We start from the raw sequence: 20,154 nt of genomic DNA on the forward strand, positions 1-20,154 counted from the left end.
GTTCGAGAACAAGCAACTCGTGGTCACGTTTCATATTTATCAATCCACACAATGTCAATGAGAGGATATTGTTAACTCTTTAATTGAGCTATGAATTCCACTATATCTAGTAAATCCATGCCATACACAAGTCATGTACCTAACATATCGGCTATGGGCTCTATTTCTTTAGAGCATAAGCCTCCAAATCAAAGCACATGAGTTGCATACGTATGGTCAGTGATTAACTCAGGATTTAAGTAAATCACACCATGAAGGTCACAAGTGAACTAATTCACAAATGGATTCAGAATTAATTCATCTTGGGTCCAGTCCAATGTATCATTCTACCAATGAATACATCTATGTCTCTACTTATGGAGTCACCTGTTCCGATAGTCAAGAATAGCCATCTCCTTAATTGGAATTGTAGGCGACATAATAATCCTTCTTAGTATTTGAATCAAATGGTCACTTTGATTCTTTTACAGGATTATGAAATTATGGACTTGTAACACCTTCTACCTGGCCTAGTTGCTAAGCCGAAATATGGGATGCCACACCACCGTCTCATGTCATATACAACAAGTCAAAGTTCATTCCAAACGAAGCGTATTCCATTTTATTTTTTTATAGGTTTTAAGTCAATTATACTTGTTAGTTATCAATCTTACATGTTAACCATACATCAAATAGTCTTAAAATAATAATTAAACATGCATAAGGCCCATTTAACAAAATTTCCTAAAACTGATACGTAGGTATCGATACTAAATGAGTGGTATCGATATTTTCTTTAAGTGGTATCAATACCACATGAAAAATCGATACAAACTTGCATTTTATTTCTCACCAAAATTCCCAAATGTTAAAAACTATCGATGTAACGCCCCAAAATTTTAATTTTTGATTTCGTGTATGTGTGACACACAAGTGTGTATCTGCTTTAGTGGTTAAGTGTTTTGGGTGTGTGTGTGAGGTCCCAAGTTCAAGCCTTACTTGGGCAAATTTTGGTTTTTTTTTATAAATAAAGCATTAACCTTATGCAAAGGGCTTAAGTTTAATTGTTGGTAAATTTATATCAGAATGGGCTAGTTGGTCTGGTGGTTAAGTGGAGTGTTGAAGTGTTGGAGGTCATGTGTTCTATTCTCTGTGATGGCGTGTAAATAGTATTTTTTGCTCCAAGTTCGGCTAAAAGTTGTGTTGGGACAAAATTCTGAGTAGTTGTGTTTTAGTGGGTTAATAGGGAGTGATTTTAGGAGATAATTGGGGAGAGGTTATCAAAAAATAATCTGATTGTCTTTTTGTTGAAAAAAAATAATAATAATAGAGTTTCGGTTTTCTCTCCAATTCCCCGAACTTTTTCTAACGTTTTCTTCTTCTTCTTTTTTTTCTCCTTTGCCAATTCTTTCCCCTAGTTGCTGTCGAAGTTTCCATTATTTTTTCCCCTTCCGTTTCTTTCTCTTTTTTTTTTCCAATTGATTCGGTTGTTCATCGTTGGTTGCACGTGTTCGATAAGTAACAGTTTTGTCTATTGTTAATCGTTCTTGGTTAATCTCTAAAAGGGGAATTCCTTTTTGGTGTTTAGGAGTTAATCAAAGGGCAGGTGGTTTTGAATTGACGCTGTGATTGTGCGAAGTCGTGGTTACTCAAGTGAGGCAAGGATTTTGTTAGGTTTTTAGTCAAGTTCCTTCCAAAATTGGTTGATTAAAAACGAATTAAATGATAGATCTGGAGATATGTTGGTCGATTTTTAGGTTCTGGAGGCTTAGAAGTACTTACTCATCAGAAACGATACCATGTGTGTAATCGAAATGCAGAAAACGGGATTTGGCAAAAGCTGAAATTACTTGTTGTCGAGAAATAAGAGAAAATAATGCAAAAAAATTGTAGAGAAAGGAAATAAGAGTGTTATAACCTTAGAAATCAACATTTTGCACTAAAATAGTTTTGGACAGTAGCAATAATCTAACTTTGAAAAATCATCGAAAATAGTGGAAATTAAGTTAGAGATTGAATAAAATATGTAATTAAATTTTATTGAGTCTAGTTTTTCATGGAAGAAATAGTGTAAACAATTGAATTGTAAATTATGAGATATAATAAAGTTGGTGAGACAAGGTCAAAATGATTTTGGGTTCCCCTGTTCTGACTTTGGAAAATCATAAAAAATTGTAAAAAACTTATTTAAGGGCTTAAATTTATATGTTTAAATATTTAATGAGTTTATTTTCAAGAGAAACAAACGAAAACATCATCTGAATTTCGCACTAAGAGATAAATAATTTTTAGTAAGGAAAGGTTGAAGCTGTTAAACAGTAAAATAAGGATAAATTTGAAGATTTTGCATTACTTAGTTGATTAACTATAAATTCTGAAAATTTTATGGTAGAAAGATATTTGAGTCTAGTTTCAAAAACATCAATTGGATCTTAATTTGGAATTCTGTAGCTCAAGATATAAATAATTTAGTAACAATGACTCAAGTAGGCAGCTTTGAATGAACATATAAATAAATAGTGAAAACATATATGAATATTTAGCTAGCATGGGTTACATTAAAAATGGATCACACGGCCAAGGCCAATTTGGGCCGAGTGGGCCACACGGGCCCATTTTTAACAAAATGTTTCTAAGGTTTCACGGGTCGCCCAAGTCCACTGTGAACCTACTGTAAGGTCGGTAAGCATTACTTAAACCTCTAAATGTGTGAAATTGATTGAATGATATCTGTACTGAGCATGTTAATATCTTAACTAAATATATGTACTGAAATTTCATAATAGCATATCATCCATTGTATGTTGCATTGCATTGGGTTAAGGGTTGTTATTCAGATGAAGTGTACTGAAAGGCTTTAAGCTTAATTTACTGGTAGCTCAGCTGCAAATTTTTGTTTTATGCCGCATTCGGTACTACTTGGAGTGTAGGGATAGGTGGGTTGATTATATCCCTACATGGAGTCTAGAGTTGGACAGAAATGGTGTATAGAGGCTGGTTGGGTAGGATTGTTCTACTGCGTAATTGTTACTGCTACTGATATTGTGATGGGCTAAGGCTCTACTGCATTTTTGACACTGTACTGAGATGGGCTAAGGCCCAAACTATCACTGATACTGAAAAGGGCTTAGGCCCAAGACTGTTTAACTGTGCACTATGAATACTGGTTGTTTGTCTGTTTCTGCAAGATTACACACTGAGTTTATGTAAACTCGCCCTTTTTGTTTAATGTGCACAGGTAATCCCCAGACTTAGACGGATTGGTGCGACGGAGGACTCAGCGGCGACCACAGTAATTTTTGGACTTCATGGTTTTCAATTTACGATTTATAATTTGATTACTATTGATTATTTGGGTTGTAATTTAAGGACCCTCTGGGACTTTGGTTTTAAATTTGGGTTTTTATTTATTTATTTTACTTTATGGATTTATACCTACTAATCGTAGGAAATTCGATTTTCAAAAAGTTAAAGTATTTTTTAAATGCATGATCACTTAAATTGTTTTATTAAAGCTTCCGCAACGAGGGATATTTCAAAACAAATGTTTTAAATGAATAAAGACGACTTCCTAAGTTCTAACAAAGGTTTTCTAAAGATAGTAACGTGGAATGTTTTCATTGTAACAACGAGGTTTCAAAAACACTATCGTGTGACATTGCCAGATACAGCCATAATGTCTAAGCTGGGTTTGGGGTGTTACAACCGGTACCTTTCACAAGGTATCGATAAATTTATCCCGAGTATCAATACCCGGGCTAAGGTATTGATACCAATTCTATATTCTGACTCCCTGCACTTTCGAAGTTACAGAGGTATCATTTTTTAAAACCAAGTATCGATACTTCTGTTCCAGATTATAAAATCTCAACATACTTCAACATTAAAACCATTCAAACTTAATCCTAAACAACATGCTTTACTCACAAAATAGCATGCAACCAACCCAAAAATTGACTTAGCATAATCGATACAAAATCTACCACATTGGCCTATCACATTGTCTTTATTCCCTAAACATAAATATGCATACAACACCAATCGGCTTGGATCACTCCTTTAAAGGCCACACTGCTCACACCGACACTACTTATCTGCAATGGTTAAAAAGGAGCGGGTGAGCTTAACAAGCTCAGTGAATGCTCATAATAACCACTACGTAAACAAGTCATTATGCATCAACAAGGTAGACATGTAACATAATCGTAATATCTTCTACTTCTACGTCATATTTTGCGCATTTAATCATATTTCATGCATATTTTCATATTAATCACATGAATACTTAAGCATATATTTCACCATATATCAATAACATTTAATCACATTCAGTCACTTTTTATGATAATTTGGCTCTTGAGATTATGAAACATAAAGTAGACTTTATCACCACACATCTGATATGCGAATCTCCATAACACCATAATGATTAAAAAAGTCAAACATGTCCCATAAGTGAAATATATAGCTAATACTCTCCAACACACCACATATACATATCCCAATGAACGGAGCTTAGCTTACATTCCCTTATCTCTCTGAAATTGTACCTAGACCTCAACGCCCCACATATATCACAACACAAAGGTGAGTACTCACAATCCTATGGCATGCCAACTATATCCAACAGTCTCATAAGGTCACAAAGCCAAAATATCCACATTATTATCCCATATTTACTTATCGATTTTCCTCACATATTCATTGCATATTCACATTAGTAGCACAATATAATCTCTGTCATATGGCATGATAACATATCCACTTATTTACTATCATATGGCATGAATAACATACCCTCATATTCACTTTCAAAATGGTCATCACAAGTAGGGGTGAGCATTCGGTCGAATCGAATAAATTTTTTTTGAGTTAATCGAGTTTTTGAATCTTATTTTATCATCCTAACTTAATTTGAAATTTTCTCGAATCAAGTCGAGTGAGATGGAATTCGAATCGAATATATTTTTTCGAGTTAAATTTAAAAAAATGACTTTAATGTTATTTATTTTTATGTAATTTTTAAAAAAAAATAATTTTCTTTAAAGTTTTTAAACATGATTGTAATAACCCAAATTTGACCGGGCCTTGAAACCCAAAACCAAAATTAAAAAATAATAAACAAATGTTTATTTATTTAATAGTCTAGGTTACAAAGCCCAAATCATGGGCCCAAAACCAAAACAATTCACTAAGCCGCTTACATCTTACTCAGATACACTAAACTAGCCTAAATATACGGACCCAATACCCAACTGCCCAGACCTAAACTAGACCCAATTGACCCAAGCTCTCGAGGCCCAAACCTAACACCATCACTAGGGTTTCTAACCCTAGCTCTCTCCCTACAGCGTCGCAACAGCTTCTGGAAGCTTCGGGGAGCGTCGGTTCAACTCCCCAGATCGAGGCCATCAAAGCGCCATCAATGCGTTCGTCCCTCTCGCGACCATCCAGTACTGCGATCTCAGGCTTCCCCTCTGGCCTTGGTACCACCTTTAACGCCGAGATCGTCGGAGTACCTACAAAATAGAAAAGGAAACTTAGCAAATAATAGCCAAAGATACAGTAGACAAGAAATAGAAAGAAATCAGAGATTTCTTTCCTTATGTAACAAATCAATAGCTATAAAAAGCCCTTTGTAACCCTTAAAAAAGGATACGCATACAGAAATAAAAAGAGAATACAAGTAGTTTCAAAGAAAAGGTGATTTAACTGTGTGTTTTTTTTAGAACATATGCATGTATGTACATTATTTTTAGCAAAAAATAGTAGCTTTTAAAAAGGGAAGAGATTACCTGTGGAAGGACGAGGATTTTAACCCTCAGACCACCGTACAGGACGGCGCGTGAGTGCGTGAGGAGACCCCTGGACGGAGGCTCAGCAGCTCCGGGATTGGCCCCCGAATCCTCTTCCAGGGGATTTTTTCTTTTTTTTAAAAAAAAACGGATGTTAAAATGATTTTTAGGGGCGAAATTTGACTTATATAGTCTATTTAAAACGGTGTCGTTTTACAACTATAGGATCCGCGTGTTGACCCGATTACCCGGGGAGGATCCGCGCATTTTTTAGAATTGGGTTAATTGCCCAATTGGTCCTCTCGCAATTTTTGTACTTTTAATTTCATTTTATTTATTTTTTTATTTGGTATTAATATTTTAATTCTGTTTCAATTCGACCCTCCCAATGATTTACAATCGTATTAGGGAAACAAAGGACGTTTGGGAATAGGGCTATTTGCCCAAGGACCCCTTTGACTTCGAATGTTTCAAATCGGGTCTTAATTCAGTTTTAGCTTTGTAAATTTTCCCCATAATTTTGTTAAACTTTAAATTTAGTCCTATATTTATTATATTATTCTATATATATATATATATTATTATTTGTTTATTTTAATTTTACTTTTATATTATATATTATAAAATTATTTTATTATGAGTATTATTTTTAATTATATATTATTATTACTTATTATATATATATTATTTTCCTTAAATTATTATTTTACATCTTTTTATATATTATTATATTTTCACATATATTATATCTATTAATTACTTATATATATATATTGTTTTATACGTTACTTTATATTATATCTATTATTTTTCTTATATGTTTATATTACATTTTATTATATAATCTTTATTATGTTTTATTTTTATATTATTTATTGTTTTATATATATATGTTATGTATATCATGTATCGTAAATTATATTATTTTATATATATATTATCTTAAAAATGTAAAGTATTATTATTAAATCATATTTTTAACCCACACTATATACATATTTTTATTAATTAATTATTTATTTACTATATATTATTTCTTTTTAAACTAATATTGTTATATTATGAAATCTCTTACATACTTCTAAACCAATATATTATCATATAATTATTATTCTTTTATTCTTGTTATTATATTATCTATTAAATACTATTTTAAAATGGTTATGAAATGTCTTGTTTTTTAATTGTATGTATATTTTGTTAGCAATCAATTACTCTTTTTATATTAGTTTTTTATATGTTTTATATTGTATGTATCATGTATGTGTTAAGTTTATTTTTATTATAATTATATGCGATTGACACTATATTTCTTTTATTTGTATATCATACATTATTTGATTTATGTTTTTTATATCATGCATCATTTAAATATTATTTCGTATGTTTATATACTTTGTTTATTCATTTTCAATACATGCTATACATATATCTTTGTTTGCATTTTTTTGCTTCGTATGTATTATTCTTTATATCGTAGTATTCATTTTTTATCTACCTAGTACAATAATATATTATTATGATTTATAATGTAATACAATTCTCCACGCATCATCTTTAAAAAGACAAGGCTCCAAAATTTTCAAAAAATATAAAGGCAATACTTGGTGTTTGGAAATTTCGAAAAAGTAGTGCCCTAACTTATTGGGTTGCAACTTTTCTCGTTAAGTTCGAATAGTCAAGTACCCTTCTAAAGTTTTTAAAGGATTTCGAAATATAAGTGACTGTCTTGGAATTGCAAAGTGATATGTCCTAACTTACTGGATGTAGCATTTTGCTATTTTGAGATAGAGATTTCTAAGGGCTAACTTATAGTCGATACTTTGATACAAGTAAACCCAAATTTTCAAATACTTTAAAGAGGATTACATCTTAAAATTTTAATTTCCAACATTAAAAACATTTTGATAATCAATTAGGTACCAATTTTTGGGCGTTACGAGGGTGCTAACCCTTCCTCGTACGTAACCGACTCCCGAACCCATTCTTTTGATTTCGTAGACCAAAACCAATGATTTTAAAACGAATGTTTTAAAGGTGATCCAATCACACCTAAAAAGATTGGTGGCGACTCCCGTTTTCATTTTTCTTAAAGTCGATTCTCATTTTCCAAAACTCGATTTGAAAATGGTTTCGACAATGATCATACAACAAAAAATTAAAGTAAATAAGTGAATAAATAAAAACAACACAACATCAACTCAAATAAACAACATTAGTTCGAATAAACAACAAAAAAAAAATACAGCAAGATTATAATAAAAAACATAAGTAAAAGTTCAAGTAAACAGCATGAGTCGAAGTAAACAACAACATTATAATAAAAAAAATGAGCAAAAGTCCAAAATACAATAGAAACCTACAATAGTCTAAACAAAACAAAAAAAAAGAACACAACAAAAGTTCAATTAACCAACAACAATAACAAACCAAACCAAACTAACAACAATAACACATCAGTTCAAAAACTATTATAGAATAGTTTAAGTTTCTTCTTGTGCTTCAATCACCGTTGATAATCTTGAAACATATAGTAAAAGTATTGAATGAGTTAGTTGAATGATAAAAAATGTTTGCAAAAATAAATTAAATAAACATTTAACTTTATAAACTAATGCTAAGTATATTACCTTCTTGATCTTCGGGAATTTTGGATAAATCTAGAAAATTTAAAAACAAAAGTGTTAGTTAAATTATGGGAATGCTTACTGATATAAATAATACAAAAGCTTATTTTATAAATTAAAATTTATATATTACCATCTTCCATGGTTTGAAGTTCATCAACATAATCTTCAAGATTGATGGCATTAATCTTGTATGCAAACCAAAGCCTCGACCATGAGAGGAGTTAGAGAACTTCTAAAACTATCAAGAACACCTCCACTCGTGCTAAATGCACTTTCCGAGGCAATTGTTGAGATAGGAATAGCAAGAATATCTCAAGCCATTTGTGCAAGAATAGGGAATCTAGGACTGTTCATTTTCCACCACAATAGTAAATCAAATGAACTTGAATTGTTTACTTCTTCATCCTCACCCAAATATCTATCCAACTCAAATTTGCTTTCTAGTCCAACTTGTTTCTTCTTCTTAAGGTATTTTTGTTTGGCCAAGCCCGTTTTCATTTCTGACTGATCTATTTCCATTGAACTGTAAAGATTTGTCGAAGAACTAGATCTACCTTCAAACAATTCAATTCTCCCGACATTAGAAGAATACTCATTGAACAAGCAATGCAACTCTTTATCAATAATTTTCATAATGTCATTTAGCAACATTAGGAAAAAGCAAGTTGACCCCAAAGTCCAAAAAACTCATTTTACATTGCGGATCAAAGATGACCACCAAGTAAACTAGCATGTTGATCTTGTTTCCTTCACCCCCAATACTCACTACAGGAAAATAGGGCTTTAACAGCGTTTTTAGCGGCGTTTTATTAAAAAATGCCGCAAAAATTATACATTAACGGCGTTTTACCAAAAACGCCGCTAAAAAACAGAGCAATAGCGGCTTTTTTGCTCAAACACCGCTAAAAAATAGAGCAATAGCTGCGTTTTTTCTCAAAACGCCGTAAAAAGTCATATAACCCCTAAAATCTAAACCCAAAAAAAAATCATAAACACTAATCTATAACCTCTAAAACCCTAAACCCCAAAAAACATCATATGGATGTTGATGTGTATATACATAGATATTAATGTAAAAGCTTATGTTCATAATAAATTATGGAAGCAATACTTAATATTGATTAAATTTATTTTTGGGTTTAGGGTTTAATATTTAAGGTTTAAGGTCTATGGTTTAGGGTTTTAAGGTTTAAGGTTTAATGGCCATGGGTAGTATGTTAATCTCAAGTGAATCATATTCAATTAAATCCTAAACCCTATAATTAATATATATTTTGGGGCATAAGTAGGGGGTTGAAAGGGTCTCTGCCCCTCTAAAATGAAAAATTTTTCATTTCAGTTTTTTGAAATTTTTAAAAATTTTAAAGGTAAAATTGCACTTCATCCCGTTAAATAATGAAAAAATTTTGATTTAATCATTTCAAAATTATAAAAATATATGCTAAACTCTAGTCGTTTCAAGTTTAGATGATAGAGGGTAAGGGTTAGAGGTTAAGGGGTAGAAGTTTAGGGTTTATATTTTATGGCTTAGGGTTTAGGGGTTATGGGTTAGGGGTTAGGGTTTTAGGGTTGAGATTAATTAGTATTCTTTAATTTATATATTAAATATTTTATTATATAATTGTAAAAGAGATAATATTAAATTTAATATATTAAAATTATGAATATAGTTTAAATTATTTAAGAGAAAATAGATAAACTTTTATATATAATAGATCAACTTGAGATTTGTTAAATGATAAAATTTTATACAATCAACCAACTAATGCTTTTATATTTAAAAATATTTAATCTAAACATATTTAAAATATTAGATCTTTTAGAAAAAATGATAAACAAAAAAGGCATTAAAATGTATTAAAATTTGTACAAACAGCACCGTACATGAGAAAAGAATTTAGTGGCGCTTAGCCAGAAAACGCCGCAAATTCTATTTTTAGTCTACTAAAATGATGCAGTTTCAGTTTATAGTATTAAACATTTAGTGGTGCTTCTAAAAAACGCCACCAAATTGCATTACCATTTGGCTTAAACGACGACGTTTAACAACAAGGGATAAAATTCGATTTGAACGACGCTGTTTCATTACAAACAAAATAAAGTTCTAACTTAAACGTTTTCGTTTGTCGCCTTCGCCCCGTGCATCGCAACCCATCCCCTCCATCGCCTTTGCCCTGTGCATCTGCTGCATAGTCGTCGAGTGTCCTCTCTGCTGCCCGAATATATTTGGTGAATTAAACGAGGTTGTCGATTCCTCCAAACAAGGCTGACTTCACTTTTAGGTTAGTAACTACATTCACCATGTTCATCTTATTTTACTTGAATATCATATTCTAGCAACCACATTTTCTGCTACAACGGCTCGGTTATTTTGATAAATAATTAAATTTGCTGTGTCATTTTATATTTTTTTAATTCATCGATTTCATTTTATTTCATTAAAGTTTCCTTTTGTATTTTATACGATAATTTAAAAATTATAAAATCCTCAAAAAAAATTAAAAACTTAAAACTTAATATTTAATATTTTAGTCCATATTTCAGTTAAAAAGTTCAATATTCAAAATTAAAAAATTCCAAAAATGGTAATCTCAGCACAAAAATTGTGAAAGAATAAATAGAAAAAAATATGTTAAAATGAAAAAAAATTAAAATTAAGTATTAAAAACGCCGCAAAAAATTTAAGTTATAGTGGCGTTTGTTTTGAAAACGCCGCAAAAGTCCATAATTTTACCAAAAAAAGGCCATTATAGCTTAATTTTGCTTACCCGCTCACTCCCAAAAAATCCCGCTCACTCCCAAACTCCCTCTTCTTCTCATCTATGTCGCTTGCCCTAAATCCCCCAAATAAAATTTAGCTACTCTTTTTCTCTTATTACTCTTTTTCTCTCGATCCTTCATTTCTTTTCACTGTCTAGATATATCCGCCTCTCTCATCTTCGTAAGTACTCTCACTTTGAATACTCCCATTTTCTTATTGATTTTGCAGATCGGTTCTCTAGTCCTTTCTTCGGGTGTAGCGTTGTTTATACGTTTGGTTGTTGTTGAAGAAGTGCTACTACCATGGCTACAAAGAATAGCGTTGGGGGCTAGAAGGAAGCTGATTTGAAGTGAAAGAAAGTGTTTGTTAGAGTCGATCTGAACGTTCCATTGGATGATAACTTCAACATAACTGATGACACAATGATCCGTGCTGCTGTTCCCACCATCAAATATTTGATAGGTCATGGCTCTAAAGTCATCTTCTCTAGTCATTTGGTACCTTTCTTTTATTCATTTTCTTTAAATTTGATTTCTTTAATAAAAATTTTCTTTTGATCCCATACTGGGTTTTTGGGTTTCTGTTTGCCTTTTAATATATCTGCATGTTTTGATCTAGTGTTTATTGAGATCTTTATGGGTATTTGTGGTTTTGAGATTTATTTTTGATTGACTAAGCTAGATCTGTCTGAACCGGATGGAGGCAACATCATCTTTGTTTTTTGTTTAAATCTTTTATGTTCTATCTCATTTTCTTTTTAATTCTAAAATCACCGCACGGAGATAGTATTTATTGATTTTTGATATATCTAACAAGCATGTTCTGTGGCTGATATTTTCATAGTTGCTGTCTGTTTTTAGCTCGTAAATTGGTACACCTTTGTTTTCTCTTGATTTTGATTTTAAGCTTGGTTTATTATTTGCACAATTTTGGCAGCAATAGTTCATCTAAAACTATATAATTGCTTTGGCGAATGTTAAGAATGATTCTTTTCCTTATTCCATTAAATGATAGTCTAGGCTCTTAAAGAATATCTGGGGCACGGGATGAGTAGGTGTATGTTTTTGTTTTGTTTTGTTAGGATGAGCAACCAGAAGTACAAGGACTAGCAGTTTTGGTCTCAACTGAAAGAGGATCAACTATTAGTCCAATTGGTATTTCTCTGTGTGTGTGTGTGTGTGTGTGTGTGTGTGTGTGTGTGTGTTTTTCTTATGATTTAAGGGTTTTTTATTCATTGGATTTAGTTGAAAAATGACATATATGTTCATTGCAGTACTTGGACTTGAGGTTTTAGAACTTTAATTTGCATGAAACTTTTACTTGTAGGTCTCTTTTTGTCTGTCTCTTACTTTGGAAATTGCTCCAAAATTTTACATATTAACTCCTCAACTCCTCAATGAATTAACGATTTTTTATTCTTGTTTGCCTTTCTTTTTAATCTTCGCTTTGACATGATGTTTGATAGCCTAGTTCATTATTCTTCTTACTGATCTCTAGGATTTCGCCCGACATTGAAGAATTAGTCAAGAAGCTGAAGGCAAGGAATACTGATGTATATCTAATTTCCAGGGGCTTCCGCCAAATGATCAATGTATGCAACTATGCTACTAAATGCTTGAAAGACCATCTCTATTTTACTTTGTTCTGTTAAGGCATTCATGTGGTTTCATTTGCCCTTCTGATAAATGCAGATCTGAAATCACTTGCAATATTTTGATGATATTGAAAATAGAAACTTGAATGTAGGAAACTGGAAAACACGAAATGGAAATCCTTACTTGACATTAGATATTACACATGCAGCAAATGGTGACTTCTGAAAAACCAATTAGATATAAAATTATGAAAGTGTGATATTGGTAATGTTGTCATCAGTAAGAGTCATTGTACAGTATGTAGGTTCGTTACTATTGAGAGAGCCATGTTATTGTATATTAATATAATCTTCCAATGGTTAACCATTGGCCAACTACTGCCAGAAAATAGTTAATTGAGAAGCGTTTTTGTAGCCTGTTGCATCAATCATTGGAATTCCGCAAGAAAACATTTTTGCCAATCAGCTGCTCTTTGGAAGTTCTGGGGAGTTTTTGGGATTCGATGCTAATGAGCCCACTTCGAGGAGTGAAGGAAAAGCTACTGCTGTTCAACAAATAAGAAAGGTGAGTCTTATGGCTTTTTTTGTATTAGTCGGTTAAAAGTTCATTTTCCAAGTCTAACAAAAAAAAATTTCCAGGTTAAGGGATACAAGGCATTAGTCATGATTAGTGGTGGTGCTACTCTTGAGGTTAGTAAATTCATCTTAACTTTCTTTAGATATAGTTAATCTTTAAGGTTACCATATAAAGTAATTTTCCTTCAATGCATTGGGAATCAATATATTAACGGTTAAAGATTGCATTTAATATAAGAATATTGGGTAAAAGTATCATGGAGGCTTTTGTATTAAGAGCTAAATTGCATTTTGCCCTCTACTAAAAATGACTACTGAAGGGCATCAACTCCTCAATGAGTTAACGATTTTTTATTCTTGTTTGCCTTTCTTTTTAATCTTCTCTTTAACATGATGTTTGATAGCCTAGTTCATTATTCTTCTTCCTGATCTTTAGGATTTCGCCCGTCATTGAAGAATTAGTCAAGAAGCTGAAGGCAAGGAATACCGATGTTTATCTAATTTCCGGGGGCTTCTGCCAAATGATCAATGTATGCAACTATGCTACTAAATGCTTGAAAGACCATCTCTGTTTTACTTTGTTCTGTTAAGGCATTCATGTGGTTTCATTTGCCCTTCTGATAAATGCAGATCTGAAATCACTTGCAATATTTTGATGATATTGAAAATAAAAACTTGAATGTAGGAAACTGGAAAACACAAATTTAGAGAGAACTTGCCATAAAATTATGAACAATCTTTTTCTCATGAATTTGCAGTAAGAAATTAGAGAACTTGTTTCTCAGTTTGGAGCTTGAAAGTATTAGTCAAGAAATTAACAACTCTTATTCCCAACTTCAAATTACTCGAGAGTAAAAAATCCCATTAAATAAATCTGCAGGAGAGTTATACTTTCATGATTAGGAATCATGAATAGGTAAAAGATGTTGCCTATATCATATGATGTTAGTTCTAAAAAAATCAAAAGTGCTATTGAAGCTTAATCTTGTTTAAGTTATTAGCTGGTTAAGGATCGTAATATACCAATTTATGGTGGAAAAAAAGGTTAGCAATTTATTACCAGTTTATGCTAGTTTTAGTGTAAAGCAATTTGATTTTAATTTGTTTCATTTCTTTTTTATGTGGTGTAGGGGGTATGTTGGAATTCACAGTTCGGGATTCACAGACTTTCTGCTGAAACCGGAGCTGCTTCGATCTATTGTGGATTCTGGTTTTGAACATCCTTCCGAAGGCAAAGTTTTAAACTCATGTCTGATGTTAACCTTCGTGAATTCCATGAATTAATTCATTTTGTTTTTCTTGCTTTTAGTGACTTATAATGGTGGGCAGTATACAAGTTTGGTGCTTTATTATTTTGATCTACTGTTTTGGATAAAGCATTTGTTGTTACATGATATGCTTTGTGGTAATCTTTGAAATACTTTGCCTTCAAATTATAATTTTTCAACTTAATTTATCTAGGCATGAAAGTCTTCAAAATTATCATAGCTTTTCTTTTCTGTTGATTCAAACTATTCATTTAAACTCTTTTTTTTTTATATATATATACTTTTTTAATAAAATTTTTAATAATTCATTCATTCTAAGTTAGTTGGACTTGCCTACAGCTAAACATATAGCTTATATATGAATATGCTTCATCTGCATTTCCTGATTCACTTGATCTGGTTTGGTTGTTCTTTGATTCTGACTTGTTCAAGCTTGTATTATTCAGGTAATATCGATATCTATATTTATCATTACGACACGATAACTGGTTTGGTAATCTTTCCTTTAAAGGATCAAGAAGAACATTTATAATTTACTGAGTGTTGTTTAGGTTCGCAAACAAGATGCTGTATTTGGACTTGCTGTTTGTAAAAAACTTACTGTATTTTATTTATATTTATATTTAATCTAATTTTTATTATTTATTTTAGTTTTGATTCTATATTTTTATTTTTATTTTAATTTGATAATGAATTTTAATAGAATTTTAATAGAAAATTTTTATATTTATATCATAAACATTATTCTTCTCAATAGTTTGATAATGAATTTTATATTTTTTATATTTTTCATGACCTTTATAATATTTTATAATATTTTATTTTTTAAATTTTATGACCTTTAGCGGCGTTTTTGGGAAAAGCGCCGCTAAAGGCCATGACTTTTACCTTCGTTTTCTCAAATAAACGTCGCAAAATTTAGCGGCGTCATCTATAGCGGCGCTTGTAAAAACGCCGTAAATAGTTTTAGTGGCGCTTAAAAAGCCGCTAAAGGCCTAAAAAAACGCCGCTAAAAGTCAGTTTTGTTGTAGTGACTTATTATATTTATCTCTTATTTTGGATGTCATAGAAACTATGTCTAGATCTCCACAATCTTGCCACCCATCAAAAAGACAATGCACATCCGTCAATACTTCAAAAAGAGAATGAGAGGTAACATGCAAAGATCCAGACACTTTCAATGTAAGATGATAAAAAGGCTCTAATACTTTTATAACTCTTTGAACAATTTCCCAATCATCAAATGTAGGAACTCCATCTCCAGCAGTAAGGTCAAGAAAAAAATTATGGTCATCACGTACATATGATTCAAATGCACGCTCATATTTTTCAACCACCTTTAATATCATATATGTTGAGTTCCATCTAGTAGGCACATCTAAACACAATTGAGCCTTACTACCTATCATTTTTTCTTTTACCCGTTGGTTGAATTTTGTCAACCTCGATGGTGATGCTCTTATATACCTCACAACACCTCTAACTCGATCCACAGACACAGAAGCATCCTTAATACCGTATTGCACAATGAGATTAAGAATGTGTGCAATACATGTCATATGAATAAATTTTCCATTTGCAACAGAAGCATTTTGATGATTCAATTTCTTTCTCAAATATTGAATGGCAATACTATTGGCGGATGCATTATCAACCGTAATAGTGAAGATCCTCTCAATCCCCTAATCTAGAAGACATTTTTCAATGGCTTGACCTATGCTTTCACCTCTATGAGCGGATATTGGGCCAAAATTTATAATCCTTTTTTGCAACCTCCACTCATCATCCACCCAAAATGCTGTTAAAACCATGTAAGATGTCTTCTGCAATGAAGTCCAAGTGTCTGTAGTCAAACAAACTCCACTTATATCTTTTTCAAAACAATTCTTCATCACACTCTTCATAGAGTTAAATAAATCAAGACAATCCCTTCTAACTGTCCAATGAGATGGAAGACTAAATCGTGGGCATGATATAGAAAGAAAGTATTCGAAACCCTCTCCCTCTACAATTTTAAAAGTTAGTTCATTCACAATTATCATACAAACTAATGCTTTTCTAATAGCATCTTTATCAAACACCCATGTTGATAAATCCGTTGTTTCTTGGCTACCCTTCACAAATGCTAATTCTGATTGCTTCAGATTAGAAGTATTACCTCGAGGTCTTTTTAGGCATGTTTTAAAATGGTTATTCAAATTCATTGTAGAACCCGAAGTTGAATTCCATGGTGTAAGTAACATCACATGCATTGCACCTTGCTCTCTTCTCCCCCTATTTAGTCACAAATTTGGTGAAATGGTTCCAACATGCTGCCTTGGAGTAATCTTTTTTTGAACATTTTCCTTGGTTTTTGTTTGATCATATTTATTTAGGGAAGAATTTTGTGAACTTTGAGTTGAACCATCTCGCTTTGAATCACTCATCTACAAGTAAACATTTTTTGCAATCACTAACCATGACCAATAATTGATTTAAAATCAAACTTAATAAATTAGCTAAACTAAAAATTAATTAATATAATAGTACAATAGCATAAATTAAACAAAAAAAAAAAGAATAAGAATGAAATTCCAGTTAAAAATGTGTCTTGTTACTTTTAGAAAAGTAAACCCTATCAATAGGTCACCCCTAGTTAGGTAGCCCAGTTTCTTACTAAATATCTATATCTACAGAACATAGATTTTTCATTTTCAAATTATTCTATGAACATCTGTTTTCTGGTTAATTGGCAGTTACTGGTTCAATCTTTGTTTTTGGTAATTAGTAAAATCGATTGAGGTTGTTGTAGACACAGACACTTTAAATCCAGTGAAAATTAGCTGGAATAAAAATTAATTAACAAAGTTTTTTAAAAAAATTCTTATAAATTAGTAAACCCCTAGGAAATAGTAATATCCTTATGAATTAATAATTTCTTAATTTAAATATTTTAAAACTCTAACGAGAAAATCATACGAGTTTCAAGAAATAAAGTTTCAATCAAGCAGTAAAAATTGATGTGGGGTATTTTTACTTCTTTAGATAACACTTAATAACACATTACAACAGTTTTTTTCCTATAGATTCATCAAGTAAACCCAGATAAAAAAATCATACGGGTCTGGGTTTTTATTATGAAAAACCATTGAATCAAAACACATTCTTCAAGATTTTGTTTTCCCTTTCCAAATGGTAAATCCCCCACATGTTCAGTTTCTTTTTCCCTAAATGAATTGTAACCTTCTCCACAACAGCAAACAGGTAAGTGGAAAAGGAAAATAAAGTGAGCTGAAAATTATTCAATGGAGCGAAAGCGAAACAGATGCAAATAGAGCGAAAATAATTCAATAATTCAAAAATGTTTCAAGAATTTAAACAAAGATGAAAATAGAGCGGAAAATCATTCAATAATTCAAAAATGTTTCAAGACAAACCTTAAAGATGCAAAAACTTCGAGCTTAAAATGGAAGAGAACAAAGTGCCTTGATCAGAAGGAACAACAAGTCGATTTGGAGGTAAGGAGGTAAGGGTTTTGATTTGAAGGTTTGAATGAAGAAGAAGGAAGAACCGAAGAAAGGTTTATTTTTGGGGTTTTTTTGAGAAAAATATATTTTAGGGTTTGATTTTCGTAGAAATGAAGACTGGAAAGAATGAGAAAAATAATTTGGGGTTTGGACTTTGTTAGATGGAATTGGTTGGGGGTTTAATTTGGGGGAGGAATTGGGTTTTAGGAAAATAAATTTTTGGGCAGAGAGCTTGGGGTTGGGGAAATGGGATAAAATGAAATGTTTGGGCTTGGGGAAAATTGGGTTAAGTAATTAAATAAAAGCCTAAAATTTCAAAAAATTAAAAAATATAGTTTATATTTGGTTTACTCGAATTATTCGAGTTATTCGAATTAGAGAATTCAACTCGACTCGAACTCGAAATTCAAAAAAAATTCCAGTTGATTTGATTAATTTGATTAACTCGATTCGAATAATTAGAAATTCAAATTTTTTTCGATTTTTTCAAATCGAATCGAATTTTGCTCACTCCTAATAACAAGCTTATAGCTTGTAGCACCCCAAACCCGGCCCAGAAGTTATAATAAAGACGACAACAAATTGATCTTCTAAGTCCGGATCCGGCATGCCACATCAAAAACGTAAAAAAAAAATTTCCATTCTAAGTCCAGAAAATCGTACTTGATGTTCAAAAGATTAATTCATTAAGGGTTAAAGTGAATGGAAGCGGTGCACCAGGTAGGAAATCGGAAAAGAGGTGGTGAGTCCATCTGACCGCTATACCAAGCTCCTTCGGATCCAATCCTAGACATGCATACCGCCATTGCCACACCTTAACGTCATGGATATTTCTAGGAAACCGATTTGATTAAGTCATTTTTAGGAAAAGTGATTAATTTTGGAAAATACTTTCATTGCGGAAGCTTTGCTTGTTGTCGTGTTATTTTGAAATCAATTGTTACTTTTGAAAACGCGCCCTAAAGCTATCCAATTTCAACAGTTAAAATAAGTATTACCTATCTTAGTAATACATATTAAAACCATCAAAAATAAATAAGCGGCCTTATTACATTTAAAAGCCCAAAACCTCAAACGTAATTAAAAGGATGTCTAGTTCACGAGAAGAAAATCAAACTTTCAGAACGGGTGGCCATCTCAATTCCCACACGCTCCAAGCCCACTATGGTTGGGGATTTCTGCGTGGATGAAAATAAAAGGGTGAGTTTGGGAAACTCGATGTGTAAGGAAAACCCATTCAAAGCCCAAGTCACTCAAGCCCATTGGGCCTAAACCCATTCAGTAATAAGTGGTATCGGGCCGAGCCCTTTTCAGATTATAATAAACGGGCCTTAGCCCATTATTCAGATAATGATATGGCCCATAGGCCCATTTCAAAATACATGCAACATCAAGAACATATGCAAGCCCATTTGGGTAATAGTGGTACTGGGCCGAGCCCTTTTCAGATTATAATAAACGGGCCTTAGCCCTTATTCAGATAATGATGATGGCCCATAGGCCCATTTCAAAATACATGCAACATCAAGAAACATATGCAAGCCCATTTGGGAGACTACTCAACCCACCAACCACTACACTCCACCGTACCAGCCATACACTCCATGTGGGGAATAGCTCAACCCACCCACCCAACACTCCACAGCTTGCGGCCTTTTTGCTCGATTATCGATAAATTGAGGCAAAGCCTCCAAGACGTGGACAAGCCACTTTCAAGATTTCCTCCGTCAATATCCCAATCCCATGCATCGATAATAACAACATGGCATGCAGAAATAACAACAATCAAACATGCATTTAGGTCAATTTAACCTTAGGGGTATTTCGGTAATTTTGCACCTAGGGGTATAACAATAATTTTCCATACATAGGGTATTATAGTAATTTAGCTGCTTTTAGGGTTTTTCATGCATATTCCTACTTTTCACGTACTAACGAATCACTACCGAAGGTTCTTATCAATTGGGCCGTTGGCCCATCATTCCAATTTTGGCCCATTAAGCCCAAAAATATCGAGGCACGTAAATCATGCACTTTGCGGTCCA

General features: G+C 32.2%; 1 protein-coding gene across 5 annotated transcripts; it reads left to right on the top strand.

The window, feature by feature from the left end:
• The first annotated feature begins 11,109 nt into the window (after positions 1–11,109).
• Positions 11,110–14,753, top strand: LOC108484030 (phosphoserine phosphatase, chloroplastic-like). Of its 5 annotated transcripts, none has more exons than XM_017787643.2 (7): positions 11,110–11,345; positions 11,455–11,662; positions 12,663–12,756; positions 13,175–13,324; positions 13,399–13,449; positions 13,772–13,865; positions 14,466–14,753. In XM_017787643.2, exons 2-6 carry the CDS (start codon positions 11,631–11,633, stop codon positions 13,787–13,789), a joined length of 345 nt encoding a protein of 114 aa, XP_017643132.1. In that variant the 5' UTR covers positions 11,110–11,345; positions 11,455–11,630; the 3' UTR covers positions 13,790–13,865; positions 14,466–14,753. The 5 variants fall into 5 exon arrangements, 3 of the variants coding, with proteins under 3 accessions (XP_017643132.1, XP_017643130.1, XP_017643129.1); XM_017787641.2 differs by having other exon boundaries at positions 11,458–11,662; XR_001871185.2 differs by adding an exon at positions 12,247–12,319 and having other exon boundaries at positions 11,114–11,662.
• The last annotated feature ends 5,401 nt before the right edge of the window (positions 14,754–20,154 follow it).

This window comes from Gossypium arboreum, chromosome 2, assembly GCF_025698485.1.
Source record: "Gossypium arboreum isolate Shixiya-1 chromosome 2, ASM2569848v2, whole genome shotgun sequence".
Taxonomy (NCBI): domain Eukaryota; kingdom Viridiplantae; phylum Streptophyta; class Magnoliopsida; order Malvales; family Malvaceae; genus Gossypium; species Gossypium arboreum.

Excerpts from the sequence above, each read along its gene's own strand:
- LOC108484030 (XM_017787640.2), top strand. The coding sequence starts at position 11,631 with ATGGCTCTAAAGTCATCTTCTCTAGTCATTTG. Across the intron at positions 11,663-12,662 it reads TCATCTTCTCTAGTCATTTG|GATTTCGCCCGACATTGAAG; the intron begins GTACCTTTCTTT and ends ACTGATCTCTAG. Across the intron at positions 12,757-13,174 it reads GCTTCCGCCAAATGATCAAT|CCTGTTGCATCAATCATTGG; the intron begins GTATGCAACTAT and ends GCGTTTTTGTAG.